The sequence below is a fragment of the Monodelphis domestica genome, chromosome 6 (genome assembly GCF_027887165.1).
Source record: "Monodelphis domestica isolate mMonDom1 chromosome 6, mMonDom1.pri, whole genome shotgun sequence".
NCBI classification, from domain to species: Eukaryota; Metazoa; Chordata; class Mammalia; order Didelphimorphia; family Didelphidae; genus Monodelphis; species Monodelphis domestica.
In genome coordinates this window covers 231,813,760-231,841,040 of record NC_077232.1, presented here as the reverse complement: position 1 = coordinate 231,841,040, position 27,281 = coordinate 231,813,760, and the positions used below count along the sequence as shown (strand labels likewise).

The following is a 27,281-nucleotide window of genomic DNA, read 5'->3' as shown; positions in this document are numbered from 1 at the left end:
CTATTTCTTTTCAACTAACAGCTTTATCACAGTTTCTCACATTATCTGGTGTGAAAAAGGCAGCCCTTCTGAGAAAAAGAAGATAGATTTGGCAAGACCTTTATTTGTCTCTTTTAGAAGCCATGGATGGGGGGGGGTGACAATAGGGGGATGGCGGAGTACCGAGAAATAATAAAACCCCCAGACGATTTCATTTCCTATTTAGACCTTAATCTGTGTTCAGTGGTGAATTTTTGGACACTCTGTTCCCTGTTGGACTTAAAATAGCCTCCCATTTGGCATTGTGCCTTTCATTCAGAGTGACCCAAACTTGAGCCACATGTTGGCCATCTCTGTATTGAAACTGATTAACCATTTGGTTGGTTTTTAGGTGGGGCCATTCAGGAGGGGAAATGAATGGGGATGGAGCACTAAACAGACAAAATGCTAATGGCCTTTCCAACTCTGAATGGATGAGAAACTCATGGCACTGTATATTTTTTAAACACAGGTCGCCACTGTGAGGTTCATCAGATGATTGGGAACTACATGTGGGATCCCAAAACAAACAAATCGTTCGACATTGGGGTCAACAAGGACAGCTTGATGCCCCTCTGGTGGAATGGATCAGAGCCATTGTGGATCACTATGACCAAGGCAAGACGGAAGGTATCCATGTATTACTGGCCAGGTTAGTGTCTTAAAATCCTCTTATCTCACCACATGACAAAATTCCTTGGGGACCAATTCACAAATCATGAAAGCAGAACCTCAAAAGTCAAAGTCCTACAGGAAGACCAAGTAATAGTATGGTCAATGTACGCAAAGACAGAAACATGATGGGGTGGATAGGATATTAGACTAAGGAGTCCAAATCTTTCTTCACATATCTATGAACTGTGTGACTCTGGGAAAGTCACTTTGCCTCTCTCAGCCTCAGTTTCCTCATTTATAACATGAGGTTAATAATAGTGAGGAGTGAGGTGCAAATTAAAAAAAAAAACAACATGTATTTTGCATATGTTTGAGTGCTATCTAAATGCCAACCATTATTATTCACAACAACTTTGTGAGTTGTTACAAGCATTAAGTCCTTTTGTACAGATGAGGATGCTGCGCCTCAACTTACCCATGGAAATATGTCTAATTAATAATAGATCTGAGACTTGAACTCAGGACTTCTGGTTCTAAGATCATCACTCTTTCCACTGTATCATCCCTCTTCATTTCTTTGATGGAGGAGAAACAATGTTATGATTGCCAAATAACCTAAAGCCAGGCAATTTGGATTCAAATGATCTGAATTTTAATCCCTGTTCTGCCACTTCCTATCAGGATGACCTTGTATAAGTCTCTTAATCTTCATTATGTTCATAGGATAAATTTTATTTTAGAATTTAGAACCAGAAAAGTCATTAGACATTGCCTAGCCTAACTCTGTCATTTAAAGATGAGGATACTGAGGCCAATACAGGTAAATGATTTCTCCAAGGTCATAGGGTGAATATTTGGCAGAGCTGGGATTCAAACCCATATCTTTGGTTTCAATTCCAGTGTTTTTTCTCCTATGCTATGCCCTGCATCTTGTTATTCAAAATGGGGAGCATGTCTGCTCTGCTCATTAAATGATTCCAAAGAATGGATTAAATCATACTTATGGGAACACAAAATGGTAAGGCATGACGTGAGATCATGGCATCATTAGGAAAGTCAGAGGGAAGCTATGACAGTCTGGTGAGGCCAAGGACAGAATAATTTGCAGGGCTTCAATGTAGCCTCCAATTATTCCAAGTGTCTACTGGGTAGGAGAGATGCCAGAATGGACATTGGTTATGACACTCCCCTGAAGTCTTCCCAAAGAGCTCCACTCTAAACAGCAGAATCTCTATGGTATCTTCTCAGTTCACCCCTTTGGCTCAGGCAATGGGTGTTAGGAGTAAGGAAAAGACTTTCTCTATCCTTCCCCTTCCATGAGTTTTTCATTCAGACAGTAGAAGAGGAATGGTCGTACACTATACAGGATGCAGAGGCATTCTCTTCCTTAGAAATCTTCAGAGGTCTTCCTCTGCAGGTCCATGTAAGGTCAGCTTTGCAGGATGACCTTGGATAAGTCCCTTAATCTTCTTCTTGCTCAGAGGGTCAATCAAGGCTGGTTCAATATAGCCTATGCAGTTGTGGAGAGAATGCACGAGGGCTCTACCAAGACATCACCAATATCTTTCTTTCTTCCTGGTCTGCAGTTGAGTGATTAATGGCCATACACTGCTGTCTCCTTCCTCAGCCAATAATGCAGAGGCTGATCATTCAGCTCCTAGAGACCTCACAGAGTTGTTGTGGGGATTAAACGAGATAAAATTGTGAAGTGCTTAGCACCCTGGCTGGCACATAACATCGTAAGCACTATATGAATGTTAACTCTTATTATTATCATTATTACCTGCCTCAAAGAATTGTTTGAAGATCAAACGAGATAATAAATGCAGGGCACTTGCCATGGTGTCTGGCCCATAGTAAGCACTCTATAATTGCTGCTATTATTATTATTATTATTATTATTATTATTATTATTATTACCTACCTCTCAGGGTTGTTGTGAGGATCAAATGAGATAAGAATTGTGAAGTGCTTAGCACGGTGCCTGCCTTAGAGTAGGTGCTATATAAATGTTGGCTGTTATTTTGATTTTTCTCTTAATGGAGCCCAATGATGTTGCATGAACATTTGGGGGCACTGACTCATAGTGAGAGTCCTTTCAACCCCTCAGATCTTTTTCTGAACATTTCTTCTGAACATGCCCAATAAATGAGGCAAGGCAGAAAGAAAATCAGGCAGCTAGCTGTCTTGGAAAATCAGGCTGGGGCATCTCTCTTAAATACCACTAGATCATTTCCCGCCCCCCTCTCCTCAGATACTTTTCAGATTCTCCTCTTCCTTCCCCCACTCCCCCCAGGACATTTTGCAGGCCTGGAACATTTTCATGGCCCCAGTAAGTTGTGTTATGACACTCTGGGTCCCTCCATTAAGTCAATATTTAGAAACGCAATTTAGAAATGGCAGCAGTTCAAGCTTTCCTATCAGGTAGACAAAGCAGCAGTCTGACAGAGGGCTCCCTGGAGAAGAGGGCTTGAGCCCCCAACCCAGTCTGGCCCACCCTGGCAGAAATCTAATATTGTAAACAGCACCTCCCCAACTGGTGCCACTGGGATGGAGGAAATAATCAGGAGCTTCCCTGCTGCCTCCTCTCCTCAGCCCCTGAAAAGCACATGCCCTAAAAGAAACCCCAGGCTTTGAAAGTTGGAAAGGACCAGAGAGGCCATCTCATCCAGTCCATATACCAAAGAAATAGCCACTGGAGTTCACTAGACAAGAGGCCTTCCTGTCTCTGCTTGAAGGACTCCTGCACCCCTGAGGAAGCTCATTAGACTTTTTGGACAGCTTCAATTATGAAGATGTTTTTTCCTGACACCAAGCCTGAATCTGCTGCTTTGTAATTTCCACCCATTACTCTTCGTTTGGCCTTGGTGAGCCAAATAGAACAAATGTAGTTTTTCTTCCACACGCCAACCAATTCAAGTTTAAATACTTGAAGGCACCTGTCATATCTGCCCCATTCATTTCTCTAAGCAAAACCTGCTCAGTTCCTTCTCATGAAGTATAAACTCAAGGCCCTTCACCATCCTAATTGCCCTTCTTTGGACACTCTTCCACTTAGCTGGGTCCTTTTTTGACCATGGGATTCAGAACTGAACCCCATAATCCAGATAAGGTCTAACAAGAATACAGAGTAGAGTGGGACAAATCATCTCCACATGTAGGGGGTGGATGAGGAGTTGAGTGGACAGAATGCCAGATCTCTAGAGTCAGGAAGAACTGAGTTCAAATCTGACCTCAGACCTCACTAGCTGTATGACCATAGGCAAGTCCCCTAACCTATGTTTGCCTCAGTTTCCACATCTCTAAAATGGGGACAATAATTGCACCTATCTCCTAGGATTGCTGTGAGGCTCAAACGAGATAATAATTGTAAAGCACTTAATATAGTGCCTGGCACATAGTAAACACGATATAAATGCTAGTCATTATCAGCAGCATTATTAGTAAATTCCTAGAAGTGATGCCTCAGGAATTGACTCATATTAAGCTTGTAATCCTTTAAAAAATAATTTTCACAATCTAACCATGTTTCTCCCAGTTTTTATTTGTGAAGTGTAAATAAATTAGGACAGGCAAAAAGAAAATCAGACAAAGCAAGCAATTTAATTCCATCCAATTAGATAAGCATTCTTAGCACCTACTATAAACAGTGTACCTATTGTGTGCAATGTGTCTGCTATGTACAATGTAACTACTTTGTGCAATGTGTCCGCTGCATACAGTGTGCCTGAATGCAATGTGTCTACTGCGTACAATGTGTCTACTGGGTACAGTGTGTCTACTATGTGCATTGTGCCTACTGTGTACAATGTGTCTACTGGGTACAGTGTGTCTACTATGTGTGCTGTGTTTACTGCATACAATGTGTCTACTGGGTACACTGTGTCTACTGCATACAATGTGTCTACTGGGTACACTGTGTCTACTGCATACAATGTGTCTACTGGGTACACTGTGTCTACTGCATACAATGTGTCTACTGGGTACACTGTGTCTACTGCATACAATGTGTCTACTGGGTACGTGGGTGTCTACTATGTGCATTGTGCCTACTGTGTACAATGTGTCTACTGGGTACAGTGTGTCTACTATGTGTGCTGTGTTTACTGCATACAATGTGTCTACTGGGTACACTGTGTCTACTGCATACAATGTGTCTACTGGGTACACTGTGTCTACTGCATACAATGTGTCTACTGGGTACACTGTGTCTACTGCATACAATGTGTCTACTGGGTATGGTGTGTCTACCATGTGCGTTGTGTCTACTGCGTACAATGTGTCTACTGGGTATGGTGTGTCTACTGTGTGCACTGTGTCTCCTGTACACAGTATGTCTACAATGTACAGTGTGCTTCTGCATACAGTGTACCTGTATGCAATGTGTCCACTGTGTGTAGTGTGCCTGTTGTGTGCAGTGTGTCTACTAGGTTCAATATATCTAATGTGTACAATATGACTACTATGTACAGTGTATCTACTATGTATAGTGTACCTACTGTGTGCAATGCATACAGTGTACCTACTGTGTTGTATGTTTACCAGGTGTAGTGTGCCTACTGTGTGCAACGTGTCTACTATATACTATGTGCCTACTGTGTACAGTATGTCTACTGGGTACTGTGTACCTACCGTGTGTAGTGTGTTGTACTTGATGCTAGAGATCCAAAGATGAAAATGACATCATTTGCCAAATAGTGGCAAAAAAAAGCAGAAGCTTGTGTTCAGGAATCTTATGGGTCTAGAGGACAAGGACAAGTCCACAAGTAAGTTCTATCGTGATAAAAGTCATGCCAAATATGTCAATATTTGGAAATGTCAAATGAAAAGAGTGCCTAGCTAGCATTTATATAATACTTTGAAGTTGGCAAATCACTTTTCATATGCCAACACATTTGACCCTCACAACAATCTTAGGAAAGAGGTATTTTTGCAGAAGAGGAAACTGAGTCTGAGAGAAGTTAAATAATTTGCCCCAGGTCACACAGTTAAGTCAATGTCTGAGGGTAGGATTTGAACACAGGTCTTCACAGTAATGAAGGTAGCTATCATATTCACCCTGTTGTGAGACAAAACACACTCCATTCTGGGGGCAGTTAGAGTTGGGAGATTCAAATCTGGTCTCAGACACTTCTTAGTTGTGTGACCCTGGGCAAGTCACTTAACCGCATTTGCCTAGCCCTTACTGTTCTTTTGTCTTAAGAGTTACTAGGACAAAAAGTAAGGGTTTAAAAAAATGCCAAGTTCCTTCAACTAATTCTGATATGGTATAAATGTAAGGATGATCTCAACCCAGTCAAAGGTTGGGCATTTGTTTTTTTCCCCATTTTTTCCATTTTTTCCCCTGATTTTTTAGTTAAGAATGGACATACATCAATATTGCAGAGTGACATCCTCAGCTTGTAGTGCTTTAAAAAAATCAAGGGGACAGCTGAGTAACTCAATGGATTGAGAGCCAGGACTAGAGATGGGAGGTCCTAGGTTCAAGTCTGGTCTCAGACACTTTCCAGCTGTGTGACCCTGGGCAAGTCACTTAACCGCCATTGCCTGGCCCTTACCACTCTTCTGCCTTGGAACAACTGCACAGTATTGATTCTAAGATGGAAGGTAAAGGTTTATATAAAAAAAATCATACATATTTTTCACTATCTAACCATCCTTCTCCCATTTATTGTGAAGTACAAAGAAATTAGGATATCCAGAAAGAAAATCAAGTAAATCAGTCAGTTTAATTCCTTCTGATTAGACAAGCATTCTTAGTGCCTACTATGAACAGTGTACCTTGAATTTCTAGAACAAATCCATGCCCTTGGATCATTTCCCTTTGGCTAATAATTCTTCAACCAGGAAAGGATCTATTCTGCCTTTTTCTGGCTTCTTTGTTTTTGTTTTTGTTTTTTTTTTTGCCATAGATAAGACACAGCTCCATAGACTAGACTGAAGGGGACAAATAGCTCATCTCTAGACAAATCTATAGTTCAGCCACATAGGTTTAATCAGAGAAATGAAGTGTGGTTGGAGTGGACCAAGTCCTTGGTTTGGAGCCAGAAGATTAAGGTTCAAATGTCAGTTCTACTTCCTTCTAGCTATGTGATCTTGAATAAATAATATCCTCTCTTTTCGGTTTCCTCATCTGTAAAATGAAGGGGATGGATTGGATGATCTCTAAAATCTTTTCTAGCTTTAAATCTTATAGTCCAATGAATGTCTCTTTCATTTGAACTTCAGTGGGTAGCAGATGCTTCTGTTCCCTCCCCTGGCAGCTTCTGGGCCTTCATTCTTGGCCTGTGACTCTGTTTCCAGGAATGGGGGAAGCTGGCCAGGAAACGTGCTGACTAACATGACTGTAGCCCATGGGATCAGGCTGCTTCCACAAATCCAGCCCAGTAGATGCTCATCATGCCAAGACTGGCTAGAAAGCCCAGTTGGGCACCAGGCCACTGTTACTCCCCCAGATCTACTCCTCCTCGGAAACTACAAAGCAGATTCCCTGCTCTGGGGTTATCTAACCCTGGTCATATTTCTAAGATGCTCAGTTTCTGGAGATTCAGGAAAGCAAGGTATAAAGTCTTTTGCTTTTGCTTTTCCATTTCATTTTTCATTTTCATCCTGAAATTTTACCTCCTTAGCTCCTGGCAAACGATAAAGACTGCCTCCGCAAGATGAAACATAGTCTAATAGAAAGAGGCACTTAGAACCATAAATTCAGAGCTGTAAGGAGCTTTCAAGACTATTGACTTTAAGCCCATCATTTTAAGAGGGAGAAACTGAGGCCCAGTGAGGATAAGTGAGCATAGATTTAGATTGCATTCATTTTTTGTCTCCCTACCAATTCCCTCTACCCACTGAGAGGAAAAAAGGAAGAAAGAAGGAAAAAAGAAAGAAAAAAGAAGGAAAAGAAGAAAAGAGGGAGGAAAGGAGAGGAGGAAGGAAGGAAGGAAGGAAGGAAGGAAGGAAGGAAGGAAGGAAGGAAGGAAGGAAGGAAGGAAGGAAGGAAGGAAGAAGGAAAGCAATTTTCTTAGGGTCACACAGCTAGTTAGTGTCTGAGGTAGCATAAGAGGCAATTCAACCTAACTCCAATTTCAGTGCTTGATTGAAATACCCCCACAACTCCTGGGCAAGAAAATAAATAATTGGAATAAAAAAGTCCACCCTAATATAGGTTTAGAGGGCAATTATACACATTTCAGGCATAGGGGAGGCAGGAGGTTTCAAGGGACCACTAACAAGGTGTCCAGGGAGATCAGTGCTCCCCCAAAGTAAAGAGTCTCTCACCTCTGGGGCCACTTCTCAACCATGATGTTCATATTGACAGACCTAAGTTGTAAGGATCTATGTGAATAGCTCATCACAGAGATTACTGAGAGACTTGAGGAATAGATCCAAAAAGTCCCTAGGAGCCTCTATGAAGATTTGTCCTTCCTCCTCCCTAGTCCAGGTGATGTAGAGATGCTCACAGGCAATATTATTGTAGATGAAACCACCAGAGCTCATTCCCAATGGGCAGACCCATTTGCACTGCTCCACTCTCACACCAATTGCTTCTACTGTCATCTTTTGGCTCAATGCCCTAACATCTTGCAAACTCTACCCTTCCTTTCCCCTAACCTTTACCTGTCCTGTGTCTCATTCCATAACCAGGGCTAATCTGGTCAGCTAATTTGAGCTGAGGCATTAATGGCTAATAATGACCATGTTACCCATCCCAAGTAACCAGTTGGAATTTTAATGGACCAAAGTCCATCCCTATCTTGCTCCTACTGCTATCCTTGGCTTGAGTTCTTGATGTCTTATAAACCCTACCTTTACCTTTTCTCAATACTTCCCTGTCCTGTGTCTCATTCAAAAGGAGCCTCCTAGGACTAATCTGATCAATTAATTTGAGCCAAGGTGTTAATGGCTAATAATGGCAACATGTTACCTCTCCCAAGTAACCAGTTGGAATTTTAAGACTGGAAGTCCTCCATCTTGCTATCAATTACTCTTATGGCTGGCTCCAGGAGGCACCACTTGCCCTCTCACTCAGAGGACTTTGGGACTTTGTGGTAGGATGAACTCAAGAGAAATCATTGTTTAGGAGGGCCTTTGAATACAATATCAAGTTTTACCCCCACTACTCCTTGGGGTTCCAGCCATTTCTTTTCCTCCCCTTCAGAGTGGCCCAGTCATTGGAGCTGCTTCTGTGGTGACTGACTGACTGACTGCAGGCCTGCTTGGGAATTTGTTTAATCCCCATAGAGAGCGCCATTTGACACAGAGCAGACATGGCATGTCAGAAGTTCAGGGCTCCACATGATATAGGGAATGAGTGGGGTGAGTCCCACATCAGTCATTTGCCTTTTGTGTGGGTCCAGGCCCCCAAGTCAGAAATGGGAGCTTGACAGCTCAGAGGATCTGCTAATTGGGCTTGATTGGTTTCAGCAAAGTTGATCTGGGCTGGCAAGCTGGAGTTGCGGTTACTGCTGAAAGCCTTGCTGCTACTCTGTGGTTAGCTGAAAGGGGAGCCCCCTCAGAGCTTTTAGCCCTCTGCAGCTGCCATCCACAGCCTCAGGCCCCAAGTCTGGACCACCTTCGCTGGCCCAAATATTTGGATAATAATAACTTGTGTGATTCTTAAAGTCTTAAGTGATCTCACTGAAAAGTAACTCTGTTGGGATGGTGGTTGTCATTTCAGTGGTGTCCTATCTCATTTGAGATTTTCTTGGCACAGATACTGGGTGGTTTTCCATTTCCAGTCTCCAGCTCATTTTACAGCTGAAGAAACTGAGGCAAACACAGTTAAGTGATTTGCCTAGGGTCACACAGTAAGTATCTGAGGCCAGATGTGACCTGAGGCAAATGAGTGTTCTTGATTTCAAGCCCAGTTCTCCATCCACTGTACCACCTTGTATCCTTCAGTTGGGATATAAATATTCTCATATTACAGGGGAGATCCAAAGAAATTAGGCAACTTGCCTATCATCACACAGCTCCATTCATTCCCTGACCATGGCCAGATCCACTATGGCTCCACTGACCTTCTACTCAATTCCTTAGAACTAGCATTCTAACCCAAGTCTTCTGAGAGGCAGGATAGTAGGATAGAAAGTATCTCTGCTTTGGAATCAGTGGTCTGGGTGCAGATGCCAAGACTGATCCTAATTGTCAATGTGACTTTGAGCTTGTTGATTGACTCTTCTGGGTCTCTATCTCTATAAAATAAGGCAAATGGATTAAGTGACCTCTGGGTAATCTTCCAACTCAAATTCCATCATCCCCTAAGAGATGCTCATTTTATGATGCTCTTCATGGCTAGATGTCACTTTCCCAAGTTTGGGTGTTTAGTTAGTCAACAAATGCCTATTGAATTCTCACTTCGGTGCCAGATATCAAAAGAGGAAAATAAAAACACCACTAGACCAAGGAAACAGCTCTTTTGTAGGGAGTGCAGATAATAACAACTTCTATTGATGTAGAACTTGAAGGGCTATGGAACATTTTTGATAAGTGCCTGTGGGCAGCTAGGTGGCTCAGTGGATAGAGAGCCTCTCTAGAGACAGGAAGACCTGGGTTCAATTTTGGCCTCACACACTTATGTGACCCTGGACAAGTCATTTAACCTCCCTTGCCTAGCCCTTACCAACTTCTGTTTTGGAACCAATATACTGTATTGTTTTAAGACCCAAGGTGTGTCTGCTAGATCCCATCTTAGACTGTGGGGATACTAAGGCAGGAATGAAATAAAAACAGTTCCTGCCATCAAGGAGCTTCCATTCTACCAGCAAGTGTCAATGCCATGATTTGATCCCCAGAACACAATGACAATGAAATGATGTCCCAGTTCTGAATTGTGTAATAGAGCTTATATACAGTCAATCTACCATGAAAAGGACATGTTCTGGGGGTGATTCTCCTATAGTGAGGGATGCACTCTGCTGCTTCACCCAATGGGCCCCATGAGCAGCAGCACACCTTTACTTTGGTTAACTTTAAGCTGACTTTCTGGCATGAGGAATGCCATCTGGCTCCATGTACCAGAGCTATTTATTCCCTGTACAAAACCAGCTGGCTGGCATCGCCTCACACACCCTGCAATCTCCCTGTGCCACCCTGCCTGATAGGTGCAGACAACAAGCTTGGACTGGGTTCTGCTGCCACTCATAGGTCTGTGTTTCCCACTAGGTCCTTTTTATTCCAGGTGAGTTATTCTCAGCTGAGCTTTGCGTATCTGCACAGATGATTGAGATACTTTCTGTCCAAACCATTTTTGGTGGTCTCCCTTCAACCTTGTCCCAGGAGGAATTGGCTTGACTCTCTAGAATCTGGAGGACTTAGGAACACAGCATTGTGGAAGGCTTTCTAGAGGACCATCCAGCTCTAAAAATCCCATGATCCATGGTGAGAGGAGGAAGAGAACAGAGACAAGAAAGGCAGAGGAAGAAAACAGGGACAGAGAGAGGAGAGAAGAAAGGGAAGGAGGAGAAAGGAGGAAAGATGGAGAAAGAGGAAAAGATAGGCAAGAGCAGAGAAATAGAGGAGAGAAGGAGGGAGAGAGAAATAGAGAGATATACAGGAGAGGGGAAGGGAGGGAAAGTGGAAGGGGGAAGGAGAGAGAGAGAGAGAGAGAGAGAGAGAGAGAGAGAGAGAGAGAGAGAGAGAGAGAGAGAGAGATTTTGAATATTGCATATAAAAATTCTATTTGACTTAACATGAAAAAAATTTTTCATATCACACTTTGAACTAAATATCACTATAGGTTAGGAGTTCCTAAAATTTTGTGTATTATGGACCCCTTTGACAGTTTGATGAAGCCTATGGACCTCTTCTCAGAATAACTTTTCCCCCCTACAGTCAGAAAATAAAATAAATGCTATTTCAAAGGAAACCAATAGTGAAAACTAAGATATAATTTTTTTCGCCCTTGAAATCTACCCACAGACCCTTTAAGGGGTTTAATAATCCTTGCCTTAGGTGATCATAAACTGTGCATTAGACTTGGAATCCACAAGACCTGGGTTCAAATCCAGGTTTAGTCACTTACTCACTGTGTGACCCTGGGCAAATCATTTTACCTCTCTGTGCCTCTGTTTCCTCATTTGTATAATAAAGGGATATTAAAAGATAAATTGCCTCAGTGCCCCTTTGTGTTCCCAGCTCTGCTGGTTAATCAGTATTGTAGGGAAGTATCACTCAGTCTATATCTTCAGATTCCCTAGGTTTTGCCACAGAGGCACGTCAAGTAACATACCTGGCCAACCTGTGCAAAGTGTCAAGTATTTGGGGAGGAAATGAGCTGCCTGGGCCCGCCCCTTGCTGATGGGAACCTAGCCTGAGTTTGCCTCATTAATTAGGCTAAAAACCTGAAAGGACAGAATTTTTTTTTTCAACAGGACTGTGGCCACTAAAGTCCCTGCCAACTCTAAATCTAAGATCTTAAACGAACAAACACACTCATTCACACACAGACATGCCCTTCCAGTCAGAATTGGAACAAAGTATTTGTGTGGCTTGAACAAAGTTTGACAATGGTGCCCTCCCCCACATTTAAATATTGAGACAGTCAATCTGGGGTGGTAGGGAAGCTAGGTGGTACCATAGTGCTTAGAGTACCTGACCTGGAGTAAGGAAGACACATATTCCTAAACTCAAATCTGGTCTCAGACAATTACTATATGTGTGACCCTGGACAAGTCACTTAACCCTGTTGGCCTCAGTTTCCTCATCTGTAAAATGATCTGGAGAAGGAAATGGCAGTCCACTCCAATATCCCAGCCAAGAAAAGCCCAAACTAGGTCACAAAGTGTCAGACATGACTGAAATGACTGAATACAACTGGTATGGTGGGGACTGTTATGGTCTTGGGGTGGGAAGACCTGGACTTGAGTTCCCAGTAAGACATTTAATAACATGAATATGCTTAACGGCCATGAATGAGCCTCAGTTTTCTCATCTGTAAAACAAAGGGAACAATATACTTTATTTCACAGGGCTCTTGTGAGGAAAGTTCTTTGTATACTTTAAAGTGATTTAAAAAGGTAAGTTATTATAGTTATTCTTATTTCTCAGGGGCAGCTGGTTCCCCTCAGCTCCCCATTCCAAGTCAAACACCAGCAGGAACATCTGAGAAATGCCTCCTGGTCCTATGGATTGACTCCAGTCCTGGAGAATGTTCATTCCTCCCTAATCTAAGGCCATATTTTCCCAGAGGGCCTGTTCCCACAAGTTCCTAGGCCACAGATGTGTTTTCCTGAGAAAGGTGACATGTTTTCTAGGAGAGTTAATTGGCTTGAACTGGTTTAATAAGCTCTCTTGAGAAATGCATTCAACAGTTGCACACCTGTCTCCTATTGCAAAAAATGCAGCTCAGGGGGTTTAGGATTGCATAAGGTGTCAAAGTTGGCAAGGAAGACACCAATGAGCCTTGGAAAGAGAGATCTATGCTCAGGAAGCTTGCCTGGAGAAATTCCATTTTGTGGGCTCCATTTAGTGGTCCATAGATGCAGTTTTCCTGCCACCCAGCTTGGAGTATCAAGGAGTCATCAAAATGTGGGAGAGTTCTGTATGGAGAGACAAGAGTTTTGGGCTCTGGTTCAGATTCTGACTCTGATAATGGATCTAATAACAACTCACACTTACACAGTGATTAAGGTTTCCTAAGAACTGCCCAGCTCAATGAAGCGGTTAATATAAATTATATATCCATATTTTATATTCAGGGAAACTGAGGCACAGAGAAATCCAGTGATTTGCTCATAATTCCATAACTAATAAATATCAGAGCTAGAATTCCAAACCAGCTCTCCTAACTCCAAGTGTTCATTCCACAGAGATGCCAAGCTCAAATAGAAACAGATTCCTATGGAGTGCATATTGAGTTAGAAAACCATCAATTAACATTATCTATGTTGTACTATAATTTTATTTATTTCATTAAAATTTCCCAATTGTATTAAAAAAAAAAACTTACCTTCTGTCTTAGAATCAGTACTAGGTATTGGTTCCAAGATAGAAGATCAGTAAGAACTAGGGAATTGGGGTTAAGGGACTTGTCCAGGGTTACATTGGTAGGAAGTGTTTGAGGTCAGAGTTGAGCCTATATGTATATGTCTACTGAGCCATTTACCTGCCGCACAATTACATTTTAATCTCAGTTTAAATTGGGAATTTTATGAAAGCTTGAGACCTAAGTTACAGATTTGACATCTCTGCAACTACACTATTCTGCCCTCAGCTAGATCTCACTTGTAAAATAATAGAATTGCACTAAATAGATGAACTGTAAGATGCCATGATCAGAGAATGAGAGAATCTCAGAGTGGCAAGCAATCTTTAATGCTGTTCAGTTGTTTTCCGCTTGTGTCTGACTCTTCACGATCCCATTTGGGTTTTTTTTTTGGCAAAGATACCCAGAATGGTTTGTAATTTCCTTTTCCAGTTCTTTTTACAAATAAGGAAACTGAGGAAAATAGGGTTAAGTAACTTGCTCAAGTCATATAGCAAATATCTGAGGCAAGATTTAAACTAAAAAAAAAATTAATCTTCCTAATTCTAGATCTGAAATGCTATGTACTGGGCCACCGAGCTGCCCCTATAAACAATCATATTGGTCTGATACAATCCATTCCTAAATGGGAATCTGGTTTACAATGTCTGCAACTAATGTCTTCCAACTTAAAGACTCCCAGTAATAGGGAGCTCACTACCTCTCCATGGCAGTCTATAGAGGAATTCCTTAGGTTGTCTGAAGATTGCTTTTCCCAGCCTTGAAATTTAGGTAGATGGAGCTAGGCTGTTTCTAGTATTACCCAAAAGGAAGTATGTAATAATAGTAATAAGAAGAAGAGAAAAAGGAGAAAGAGTTCATCTACCATTTTAAAGTTTGCCAAGCACTTTGCACATATTATTTTGTCTGATCCTCAGAATAAGCCTGGGAGATAGAGATGGGGAAACAGAGGCAGAGAGAGGTTAAAGCAACTTGTCCAAGCTCACACGACTAGTAACTGATGACTGAGTTTGGATATGAACTCGTTTTCTTGACCACTCTAATTGCTGAGACCCTGAACTGTCTCTTCAAGGGAAAAGAGAAGGAATAACTCCCCTCCGAGTCTAAAACCTTACTCCAAGATAATGTGTGAGATGCTGAACTCCAAGTCTATAAAAGCCAGACAGCTGAATTCTTCTCCTGTTTACCTGGCACAGGGACCTAGAAGTCTCTACTTTTGCCACTCATGAAGATAATTCCCATTAAATTGGCCTCACCGGACTCAATTTCATAAACTGATGTCTATTTTGTTGTGCATATGTCTACATTAGTCTTAGAAGCTGAATGATGTGTCCAAGGCTCTAGAGTAAGTCTAGGATAGGGAGCTCAGAAAGGAATTCATGAGTTCTAATGGTAAGACCATATTTTGTTCAGTCATTTTCAGTCATGTGCTACTCTTCATGACCCCATTGGAGGTTTTGTGGTGGACACTTGAGAATTTTGCCATTTTCTTCTCCAGTTCATTTTACAGAGAGGAAAATGAGGCAGAGGTGAGTGACTTATCCCGTATCACTCTAGATTCTGAGGCCAGATTTAAATTTAGGAAGAGGAGTCTTTCAGATGTCAGGCAGGTATTCTATCTACTGTACTACCCTGAAACCCATAAGACCACATATTAGAATCTATGTCCTCCAATACCCTACATGTTTTTTTATTGATTGATTTTTACTGCTCCAGAAAAAATCTACAACTGATGACAGACACCCACACATACTGTGAGTCTTGAAATTTCTCAGACTTGTGAATGTTAAAAAATTCCCCATTGGGGAAGTTTTCATTGGGACAATTCCCTATTGGGAAAATTCCCCATTTAAAAATGTGAGAACTCTATTTAGATCAGAAATGGGAAGACCTCTACTTCACCCATACTTAAGACTGCTTTAGGGGAGAAAACTCCTTGCAGAACAATGAAAAGTACTTAAACCCATACTTAAGCCATGCCTATTTTTAGAAAGGGGTGCTAAGTACCTATGTCAGGCAACTTGTGAACTTACAAGGAGCAAAGAGGTGAAAACTTACTCAGAGCTTTCCTGATGTGATTTACTCAGAAGTTTTAGTCTACCCAGAAAAGGTGAGAGCAAGATATGAATTAAGAATGGCCAGTCCTTTGGAAAACATCTACTGTGAATGGTAGATGTAAGGACTTAGGGGAGGTGACATAGGAGAAATTGCCCTTTAAATAGAAGCTCAGATAGGAGCTCAAGGGGACTCATTCTGATACAGTCAGCTGGGAAAGGCTGCCTTGAAGGGTCTCTCTCGAGACTCTCTTGGGGAGATTCAGATTGATTGAACTGGTGAAGGCAGCTGAGATGATGCTGGCCTGGTGTCACTAGAATCCTTGCTTGGACAAATCTTGTGGTGAGTGATAAAAGACTGACTCATCTCTCTCTCTTAAGACTCAGGTCTAGGCCATATTGGCTTAAGGCCCTTCATACTTATTCCTTTCTTACTCTTTCTCTCTTTTTCTTTGATTCCTCATTGTATTATTAATTAAAAATCTCTATAAAACCCAGTTGACTTGGGTATATTCATAATTGGGAATATTTCCCTGGGGACCACCTTAAATATTTGATTTAAAAACAAGACACTGTAGTGAAAACATATTTCCTGCGGTCACAATTTACTCACCCACTCTTATATCTACTGCAATTTATATCTTCCACTATTTTACTCACTACAGTTTGTGACCCTCAACCATTTTAATTATTACAGTTTATGGCACCCACTCTTTTAAATGCCACAGTTTATGGCTGACCACGAAATTGGTGAGAAAACCCTCAAAAAGTTTCTGTGAGGGGGCAGCTGGGTAGCACAGTGGATTGAGAACCAGTCCTAGAGACAGGAGGTCCTAGGTTCAAATCTGGCTTCAGCCACTTCCCAGCTGTGTGACCCTGGGCAAGTCACTTGACCCCCATTGCCTAGCCCTTACCACTCTTCTGCCTTGGAGCCAATACACAGTATTGACTCCAAGACGGAAGGTAAGGGTTTAAAAAAAAAGTTTCTGTGAAATCTCTTTCCTTTCTCTCTCTATTACTTGCTCTATCAGTCAACACAACACAACAAAATCAGAATCCTAGAATGTCAGAAGAAGAAAGAATGTAGAAGAGCATTTAATTAAATCTGTTGATTTCATGGATTAGAGAACTGAGACTCAGAAAGAGAAAGTTGGTTGGTAGAAGACCTGAGTTCAGGGATTTTTCCATTTCTATCCCTAGCTGCCTCTCTTTGTCCCTTAGCACTTAGCCTCTGTTCTATTCTGAGCTGCTGCTTTTTTAAATGACAAATTAATTTCATTACCACAAATAAAGGAAGGATAACATCATATACTCAACTCAACAAAAAGGACAATGATAAGTATTATTTCTATCTTTCCATTTGTGCTTCATGTCAAAATTGCTGTAAAGATGAGTTAGAAATGAGTCTGAGTTAGGGATGGATTTTCTCCCTGTAAGTCTTTCCAAATAACAAAGTTCATGGCTAACAATACAAATTTCTCACATTTATTTTTGGCTTTAGAGTTTCCAAAGAATTTTACATACATTATCTCATTAATCTCCTTTTCCTCCCTTCCTAGTCTTGCCCTAGAGTTGGCCAGTCCAACAATGCTATCCTCAGCTCTCAAATCCCTTGATCCCTTAGCACGTTACCCCTCATGACTTTTCAACCCCATCATTGGCCTTTTCTACTTCTACTGGGATTGTTGAAAGGTCAGAAAGCAAATGCCACCCATCACCTATAAACTTGCAATATCTGAGCTCACTATAATCCTTACCACTTCTTCCCTAAATCTCTGTTTCAAGCCTTCTCTTCTCAAGTCTCCTATATTAATTCCTTCTTCCATCTTGGCAGATGTGGACCTCTCCTCCCTTATCTAGGAAAGAAGGGCCATCAATCATGAGCTTCTTTCCTCCCCTATTTTATTACTCAGACCTCCTCAACATTATTCTCCATCATCCCTTCCTTTGCTCCAGACTCTGATGAAGACATGGCCCTTATCTTTATCAAAACCAGCCCCAATACTTATGCCTTTGATTCCTTGCCATATATCCTGGCAATTTGCCCCCTGAGCCAACCCCTCTCTCCAATCGCCAGTCTCTTCCTATATCTCTTGACTTTTCTGCTGCTGCCTACAAACATTTCAAGTTTTCTCTAATCATTATAAAAAACAACCTTTAATTCACTCTGGCATCATCTCAAACTATCATCCTACATTTCTCTTCTCTTTCACAGACAAATTCTTTGGAAAAAAACAACTTTTTAAGCTATCTATATTCATCAACTCCCTTTCTTCTCTCCCCACTCACTTCCTAACCTTTTATAGACTGGCTTCAAATATCACCCTTCAACTGAAATTTGTCTCTCCAAGGTCACCAACAATATCAATTGTTAAAAAAGATGGCTTAGAGTCAGGCCTCACCTTTCTTGACTTCTAAGGTATTTGACACCGCAGATCATCTTCCCATCCTGGATATTTCCTCTTTCCTGGGTTTTCCTGGTACAGTTCTATTCTGAGTATAATGGTCTGACCATTCTTTCTCACTTCCTTTTGCTAGATCATATTATTAGATTTGGCCCAGATATCCCTTGAACATCAAGGGTGAAAATGCCTAATCAATCATCTGTCTCCTTTCCACTGGTATCTGCCCACCAAGCCTCTGACTCGAGTCCTCTTCTTTTCTCTCTGTATCCTTTCTTGGTAATCATATTAGCTGATGTGGTGGGTGAGAGATGAAATGTCTGAGGAAATAAAGGTTCAAGCTTCCAAACATTTCAATTTATTAAGCAGTATATGTCAATTGTCCAACAAAGAGAGAAGAAAACCAAGGCCACAAGAGATTAAACAATTTGCCCAAGGCCCCATAGCTAGAACTTGAACTGAGGGCTCCATCTGAGTATTTTGTAATATCTAGAATACTATGGAGTTAAGACTTTTTTAAAAATAATACTGTGCTAATTCTGAGTACTGCTATTTTGGCTCATTTGGAACAAATGTCAAAGAAACTATTAAACAATAATTATTTCTCATAAAGAGCACAACAGAAATGATGTGATAATTTAAATACATGCTCAAAACATATTGGATTTTAGGTGTTTTAAAAAATCATCTTGCAGAATTGGATAATTAAACAGTTGTGGAACTTTTGTGGCAGGGATGTCCAAAGAAAAGTTAACTGAGTTATGAATTAGATAAAAATCAACAATAATATATAAAGAGGAAATTATGTATATATAATATTAAAATATATAAAGAGGAAAGTAAAAAAAATTCAAATATATAAAGAGGAAAGTAAAAAAAAATTCAACAATAAGGGCAGATATCAATACTCCATTAATTGACTATGATCTTATACAGAAAGATAAACAAGAAAAATGTTATAAACCAAAACAGAGAACTAAAGAAATTGGATTTGACACATGGAAAGAACTGAAAGGAAAAAGTAAGGAATATACTTTCTTTTCAAATACACATGAATTAGTCACAAAGACAGAACATGTTGCAGGGCTTAATGAAATGTTGGATAAATTCATTAAGGCTGTCATTAATATTTACAGGTCATAATGCAGTAAAACTGTTATCAACAAGGAAAATATGATAAAAAAGATATAGGATTATATGAAAACTACAAAAATGACTTGTTGAATAATGTGTATGTAAAAGAACCTATTATTGAAACAATAATAAGTTATATTAAAGATAATGAAAATATTTTAAAATCTATCCAAATCTATGGGATGTAGCCAAGGCAATACTTAGATGCAACTTTACATCACTTAATGTGATATTAACAGGACAGAATATAAGAAAATGAGTTGTTTGTAATTCAAATCATTAGAAAATAAACAAATTAATATGACAAAAGCAAGCACAAAGGAGATGATTAAAACAAAAGCATAAATCAGCAAAACAAAACAACAATTAAGTAAGAAAAACAAAAAGCTGTTTTAAAAAAGACTAATAAAATTAACAATTAGCAAATTTGATAAAGGAGAGAGAAGAAAACCAACTGACAAAAATTGGAAACAGGAAGAGCAAATAAATATTTGTTGTGATTTTTTTTAAGGGAAGAAAATAGAATCAGTGAAATATAGACCCATAATCTTGACTTTAATTACTGGGAAATTCCTAGGCTATAGTACTTGTGTGGAAATTGTGAACATCTGGAAAAGGAAGTAAAGATTAGAAAGAACCAGCTAAGTAGTATAATGGATAGAGCCCTGGGCTTGGTTAGTCAGGAAGACCCAAGTTCATATGCTTGCTAGGTGCTTGAGTTTGTAATTGAACCTGAGTTTCCTCCACTGTAACATGGGGATAATAATAGCACCTACCTGGCAGGGTTGTTGTGAGGATCAAATGAGATAATATTTGTAAAAAGCACATAGCACAGTCCTGGCACATGTAGGGACTGTACACATTTAGCTAGCTATTATTATTAACCAACTTGGCTTCATCAAGCCAAGATCATGCCAGATAATCCTTTGACAAGGTTACTAAACTGGCAGATCCAGGCACAAGTTGGAGGGAGAGTTTACCTAGAGATTACGAAAACATTTGATAAAGTTTCTCATGCTATATTTCCAGAGAAGATGGAGAGATTCCAGCTAGATGGTAGTATAAGTAGATGGATTTGGGAAAGGCTATAATGGCCAAAATCAAAGCATAGTTTTAAAAGGCTCAGCCTCAACTTGGAAGGAAATCTCCAGAGGAGTGCCCCAGGACTATGCTTGGCTAAGAGCTATTTAACATTTTGATCAATTACTTTGAGGTAGCCCTATTAAATCTGCAAATGACATAAAGTGAGGAAGAGGTAGCAAATATGCTGGATTAAAAAGCCAGGTCCCCCACCCCTCTCAGAAAAGAACTGACCTGAATCTAACGAGCTAAAACAAACATGAGAGAAATCCAAAGATTTAAATTTGTGTTTAAAAAAATCAGCTTTACAAGATCAAGATAGAGAAGATGTGTTTGGACTGAAGTTTCTATGAAAAAGATCTGAGAGCTTTTATAGATTACAAGCTAGCTCTGTATGAATCAACAGTGTGAGATGGCAAACCAAAAAGCTAAAGCATTCTGGAGCTGTATAAAAAAAGCCTTCCCTTGTTAACAATAGAAACCTGCTTTCTCAGGCTAGTCACAGGAGCCATCATGACCTCCATAATCTTCACCAATCATTCTTGGAGAGGTTGGAGTGGGAGGAATTATTAAATTCTTATGAAAATACTGTGTATCTGTTCCAAGGCAGAAGAGTGGTAAGGGCTAGGCAATGGGGGTCAAGTGACTTGCCCAGGGTCACACAGCTAGGAAGTGTCTTGAGGCCAGATTTGATCCCAGGACCTTCCTTCTTTGGGCCTGGCTCTCAATCCACTGAGCTACCCAACTGCCCCCTAAATTCCTTTTTTTTACAGACATACACACACACACACACACACACACACACACACACACTCACTCACTCTACTCCACTCCACTCCTGGAGCTAGAAAGTTGCTAAGGGTCCAGTGAATAGAGTACTCTGATGTCAGAAAGGCTCATTGTGAATTTAAATCAGGGTTCAAGCACTGAATAGCTGTGTGACTCTGGGTAAATCACTTAATCCTATTTGCCTCAGTTTCCTCATCTGTAAAATGAGCTGGAGAAGGAAATGATAAACTACTCTAGTATCTTTGCCAAGAAAACTCCAAATGGAGTCACAAAGGGTCTGTGACTGAACAAGAGGAAGAAAACAGTCAACAATAAAAAATGACATTACAAATTCGGTTCCTAAATGCTAGTTATTATCTAAAAACAGTCATAGGAGGAATTGATGGCAGAATCAAGGCTTGAATTTGGGTCCCCTCTATTCTAGCCTAATGTTCTTTCCATAATACTAGGCTGCCTCCTCATTTTGAGAAAATTAATGTGGTTTTCATTTTCACAATAGTCATAGCCTTGCTAAATGTTCATATAGCTGACTCACACAGAGTTTAAAAAGTAATCATGCTTTCTCTTTTCTCTTTTTTCTTCTTTTCAGGCTGTGAGGTTGAAATCCTTGGTGTCAGACCTTCTTACTGTCTAGAATATAAAAATGTCCCAACGGATACCGATTTCGCCAATGCGGTCCATGATGCTATTATCTCTTTAAAGTAAGTGCCCCCAATTCTAGGTTGTACCATGGCCCTTCCTTATTTTCAGCACCGACCTTGAAGCAAGCTCAGCATAAGAGTGAAGATTTGGGTAGATGAAGAGACCTGGGTTATGCTGACCAGAAACACTGTCAGATCCCAAGATTGATATGAGGAGTTTTTCTCAGAACTGTACCTCTCAAGCAACCCATATGTCTTCTCTGGAAAATGGCCCCATCCTGATCAACCAATTATTGGGTCATGTTCCTTTGATTGCGTACAGATACATGGGGAGGGTGGGGACGCCTCTTTTCCTGAATTATTCTCTCCCCCCTACTTGAAAGTCCTTCATCTTCCATCCAATTAGAAATCAGCTTACTCAGTATTGTATTGTTTCCTTCTAATCAATTAGTCTTATTTGATTAATTGTTTTTCATGCTTCAAAGTCTGTCTTCCCCTGTATTCACGGTCCAGCCCTAAGCTGAGGAAGAGACTTGGTCCAATTTGTTGGGCAATTGGCATGTATCGCTTAATAGATGGATGTGCTTAGAAGATCAAGTCTTTGCTTCCTCAGTCATTCCATCTTTTATTTATTAGGATATGTTCTAGAAAGGAATGGGAAGCTGGGATTCTTCACAGTTAATTTCGTTCCCATGCCTACAAGTGCCTCTTCTAACCCTGCCAGGATGGTTGGGAAATTATTAGAGTACTGTCACAGGCAGGACCAAAGTGGGAACAAGAGGTTTCCTTAGAGATATTCCAACTCCAAAGCACAGGACCCAGAACATGCAACTCTCTTTCCCTTGCAAAGTCTCCCCAGGGTCTAGGAGGTGGAGCTCAGTGAGTTTGGCGTTAAAAATGCTTTTTGAGTCCATCCACTAAAGTCCTACTTTGATGCCTTTTGGCAGTATGTATATGGATAGAGGATCCTGAAGGCTCTGCCTTCCAGAGGAGCAAAAGCTCAGGTAGGTTCTACAGATGTGGAAGGCTTCGGCTACAAGTACTGGTGCCAGAGCACGTGCCCATCATCTGAGGCTCAGCCTGGCTGAATTAAAAAAGCTTCATCCCCAGAGGATGGGTCACCAGAGAGATAATTCTGGCCACAGCAACTCATGCCAGCACTTACCCCATGGCGGCGTAATGAGAAGAAGCATCAGTTGGAGAGGGACAGGCAAAAGGACTCCCAATACGATTAGTAAGCCTCGGAGGTAGGGCTTAAAACAGCATCCTCTGACTCCAAGCCAGAGCTCTCACACTACACTGCCTCTCACGCTGGCCCTGCTTTCTTTCCACTTCTGCCTACTACTCATATTCTATTTTGTGCTGTTATCATTTGTGTCTTCCTTAAGATAAGCATCTGTGGCTTATTTTTGTTTCTCCTGATGCAGAACCAGAGAGACAGGAACAGTTAGTGACTTCTCTGAGACATTTGACTACAGAGCAGTCATAGGGCCACACTTCTTTTTTGTTTTAAAATCCTTACCTTCCATCTTAGCATCAACAATGTATATTGGTTCCAAGGCAGAAAAGCAGTAAGGATTGGGTATTGGGGGTTAAGTGACTTGCCCAGGGTCACCCAGTTGGGAAGTGTCTGAGACTGGATTTGAACGCAGGACCTCCCATCTTCTCTCAATACCCTGTGTCACCTGCCTACCCTGAGCTTCAAGGGTTCCTTCCAATGCTTCTGTGACCCTCGCATGCAGTGGGTGCTTAATAAGAGCTTGCTGAGCTGAAGTGAGAGAGTTCTCAGGTTACCAGGCTTGTTGCATGTATGCTGTACATCATTAGCCTCTTCAAGCTTGCTGCAGCTCTCACAGGCTGAGCTGGCCAGTCTAATAAAGATCAAGATCCTGGTGTCTGGGAATGTTCCAGTGCTGTGCTCTCTAGGTCTGCTTTCCATCAATGCCACCAGGAAGTGATTGGAAACAGCTGCCCCCAGGTTACTGGCTGAGTTCCGCCCTTGGCTTCCTTCAACAGCTGTTCCCTGTTCTGGTGTGTCACTCTGTGGGGCACAGCCTACCCTGCCTCTCACAGCTGTTCTGTCCAAGCTGCTGACAACAAGAACTCTCTCCTCTTCACAAGGATGGTGAAGGATAGGCTCAGTGCTGTTGTCTCATCATTGAGCCTTTGGGGCTAGTATAGAATGTCACAGCCTCTCTAAGAATGAGGCTCACATCCTAGGATCCTCATTTGTCAAGTAAAAGGGTCAGTCTAGATGATGGCCAAAGCTCTCTCCATTTCTGGGGTTCTAGGATTCTATCCTCTCCATATTCTAGGATGCTAGGGCAATGGACGAGAGCTCTGTCTTGGCAATCGATGCCCCAGAGAGAAGGGGAAGTATTATGAGAGTCAAAAGTGGGTTTGAATCCTGATTTTGCCACTTGTCCATCACTGAAGCTATGTGCCTCAGTCTCCTCATTTATAAAATATGAGTGCTGACCTAAATAATGCTGAAAGACATGTTTGGTTCTGGATCTATGACACCCAGACAGGTGGCTCTAGCCATTTGCTTTCAAATAAGTCCAGTACTATCCTGGCCCCTCAAAACAAAGGATGGCAAGAGTACTGGACTGGCAGTCAGGAGAATGCAATTCTAAGTCCAATTCTGCCCCCTTTCCAGCTATGAGACTCTGGGCAAGTCACTTCACCTCTGGATGGATTTGTGTGGATATGGATAAGAATAAGTACATATTCCCAAACTCATAGGTTTATTGTAAGAAAGGTGTTCATAGAAATGAGTTGTTATTACATTTATTATTTTATGCAGGAGCGATGTAATTTGAGAGGCACCATGGAGTTCTGCTTGTCAAAGCATATTTTTCCCCTCCTGCCTGCTGCAGACATATGGTACTTGGGAAGGGAGGAGCAATCTTCTCCTTTAACACATTAGTGGAGATGATTCTGTCACATTAACTAGATTTCATAGCTGTATGACCTTGGATGGTAAATAATAACTCTCCTTAATAGGATTCTATTGAACCGAAATGAATATCTTTGTTAACTCCTGATCATTGTTCCTTGTTCTGTCATTGGGTCCGACTGAATAAATCTCCATTTTTCTTCTGCAAACTAGTCTTGCATACACTTAAAGACAGCTATCATGCATTTCAACCTCTGTTCAAGTCTTCTTTTCTCCAGGCTAAACAGCCTGGCCTTCTGTGATTTGTATTCAAGATTTTTCTCTCAGGAGTATGCTTGGAAATGTTTAACAACCAGCTCCCCATCCCATCCCCAAATATATACAGGACACACATTTTAGTCTCATTTGCATTATTAATATTTTCTCCATCACTTTTTAAAGTCTAGACTGTCAACAAAACAATAAACCAGTCCGTGATTTGTAGCATCCTAAAGTTTCTGACATGTAAATGCCCAGAATTTAACAATTAGATCTCACAAACCAGATCCAGCATATCCTTGCTACCATACTGTAGCTAACCAATGATGTCATTCATAAAATATGGGATACAAAAGTGATCACAGTATTCTAAGTGTGTAAACTCAGACCAGGGTATCTCAGGACCCTCTAACTATATTAGTGTGTCTGTATATATATATATATATATATATTCATATGTATATGGGGGGTTATATATACCCACACATAAATACATGCAATATACTATATAAATATATAAAAGATATAATTACATTTATAATATTTAACGATATAATGATATATAATATACTATAATTATATAATATAGCATCAGATTTCATCCATTAACTTTCTTGGCTGTCATATATTAATCACATTGTTGACTTATATTGAACATGCCATATATATCTCCCCCAATTCTTTTTTTAGTTGAATTGTTGTCTTATCTTATACTCATGAAGGTGATTTTTTAAAAAAAACCCTTCTTTCAAACCTTGTGGTTATTGTCATCGAATCTCATCATATTAGATTCAGCTGAGTGTTCTAGTCTGTCAAGATCTTTTGGGATCCCAATGCTGTCATCCAGTGAATTAGTTACCCCACTAAACTTTACATTATCTAAAAAGTTGATTAGTGTACCCTCTATGACAATATCTAAGTTATTGATTACACTATTAGATAGCATGGATGGAATCCCGGGGACTGCCTTCCACAGTGACAATGAGCCATTAAGACTGTTCTTTAGGTCTATCTATCCAACTAGTTCTCAATCCTGAACTATCTTGATCCTGTACTAACATCTAGTCCACATCTATCCCTCCATCCTGTCCATGGGGAGAGCAGAAGAGATTTGGTGAAATTCTTTGCTAAACTTAAATTCTCTCTCTCTCTCTCTCTCTCTCTCTCTCTATATATATATATATATATGTAAATATATATATATATACACACATATGCGTGTATGTATATATGTATGGGGGTATATATATATGTTGTTGTTAGGGATATCAAAGTGATCAGGGAAATTTTAGATGATAAGTAGGGAAATAGAATGATTGATAGATGATTGATAGATAGATAGATAATAGAGCATTTATTAAACATTTACCAGGATTGTGTTATGGTGGGATTGTAAAGGGGAAGGAGACAGGAGGGAAAACATATAAATACTTTTAGTTTATTGATGGGAGAGGGAGAGGAAGGAGGGTAACAAGGGAGAAGGAAGTACTTAATCTTATTCCCAATCTAAATCCCCTTAATAATATCCTAATGGCTATCTCACCTAGGCTAAATAAGTTAAGTTTTCCCCCCAAACAGAACCTCACAATACAGAGTCCTGTAAATGAGCCAGGATCCCAGAGTAAATGTCCAAAGTAGGTCCAGCAGAGAAGTGGTTCTTCTTTGGTCATCTGTCCAGCTGCCAGCAGCCAGTAAAAACATTTTTTTCTCCACAAAAGCTGGTATCTTACAAAGGGCCAGAAACCTTGTAGAAAAGATGGAAATTCCAGCTGTCTCCAAAGTCTCCTCCAGGAGACTTTTTTTTTTTCAGTTGGTACCTTAGAATCTCGACCCAGGCTTTCATGTGATTCTGTCACATGTCCCTGTCAATCAAATGCAGTTCATTCTGCAAAATTTTTTTATGATCTTCCTTTGCTTACTACATTCCCCCCTTTGCACAAAGCATAAATTAGGTTGAAAACACTTTTTTTTGCATTTGTGCACAATCTAAAATAATTACCAATTACCTGAATTACAAAATAACAAACAACCTACACTCAATTATCTTAATCTAACTAATACTAACCTATTCTAGGGAATTTAACAAGGAAAAAGGAAAAGGAATTAAATAATGAACAAGTACAATTGTGCTAATTACTGAAGATACAAATGTAAGACCTCAAAAAGCTTGCATTATAATTAAGGAAGACAATACATGAAGGGGACCTGGAAAAGGGAGAAGTACCCTCCAATGATATAAATTGGAGCTAGCTCCCCAGTGATGAGGCACAAGCCTATTTCTGGGCAAGATATGAACTTTTGTTCAAGGGTGGTTCCAGGGTGGAATCCACCACTATTCAATTACTTTGTATTTAGTCTCTTTTTATTTATTCTGTATGAACTGATATATGTATTTGTCATGTTTACCTA

General features: G+C 40.5%; 1 protein-coding gene across 1 annotated transcript in view; it reads left to right on the top strand.

Annotated features, from left to right (window-relative positions):
• Positions 1-466: 466 nt before the first annotated feature.
• The window catches only part of ENPP6 (ectonucleotide pyrophosphatase/phosphodiesterase 6), a 96,796-nt gene continuing 69,981 nt past the window's right edge, over positions 467-27,281 (top strand). The window contains exons 1-2 of the mRNA XM_056802954.1: positions 467-670; positions 21,664-21,775. Of these exons, the coding sequence (XP_056658932.1) occupies positions 514-670; positions 21,664-21,775 (269 nt within the window). The 5' untranslated portion in view covers positions 467-513. The remainder of the gene's footprint in view (positions 671-21,663; positions 21,776-27,281) is intronic.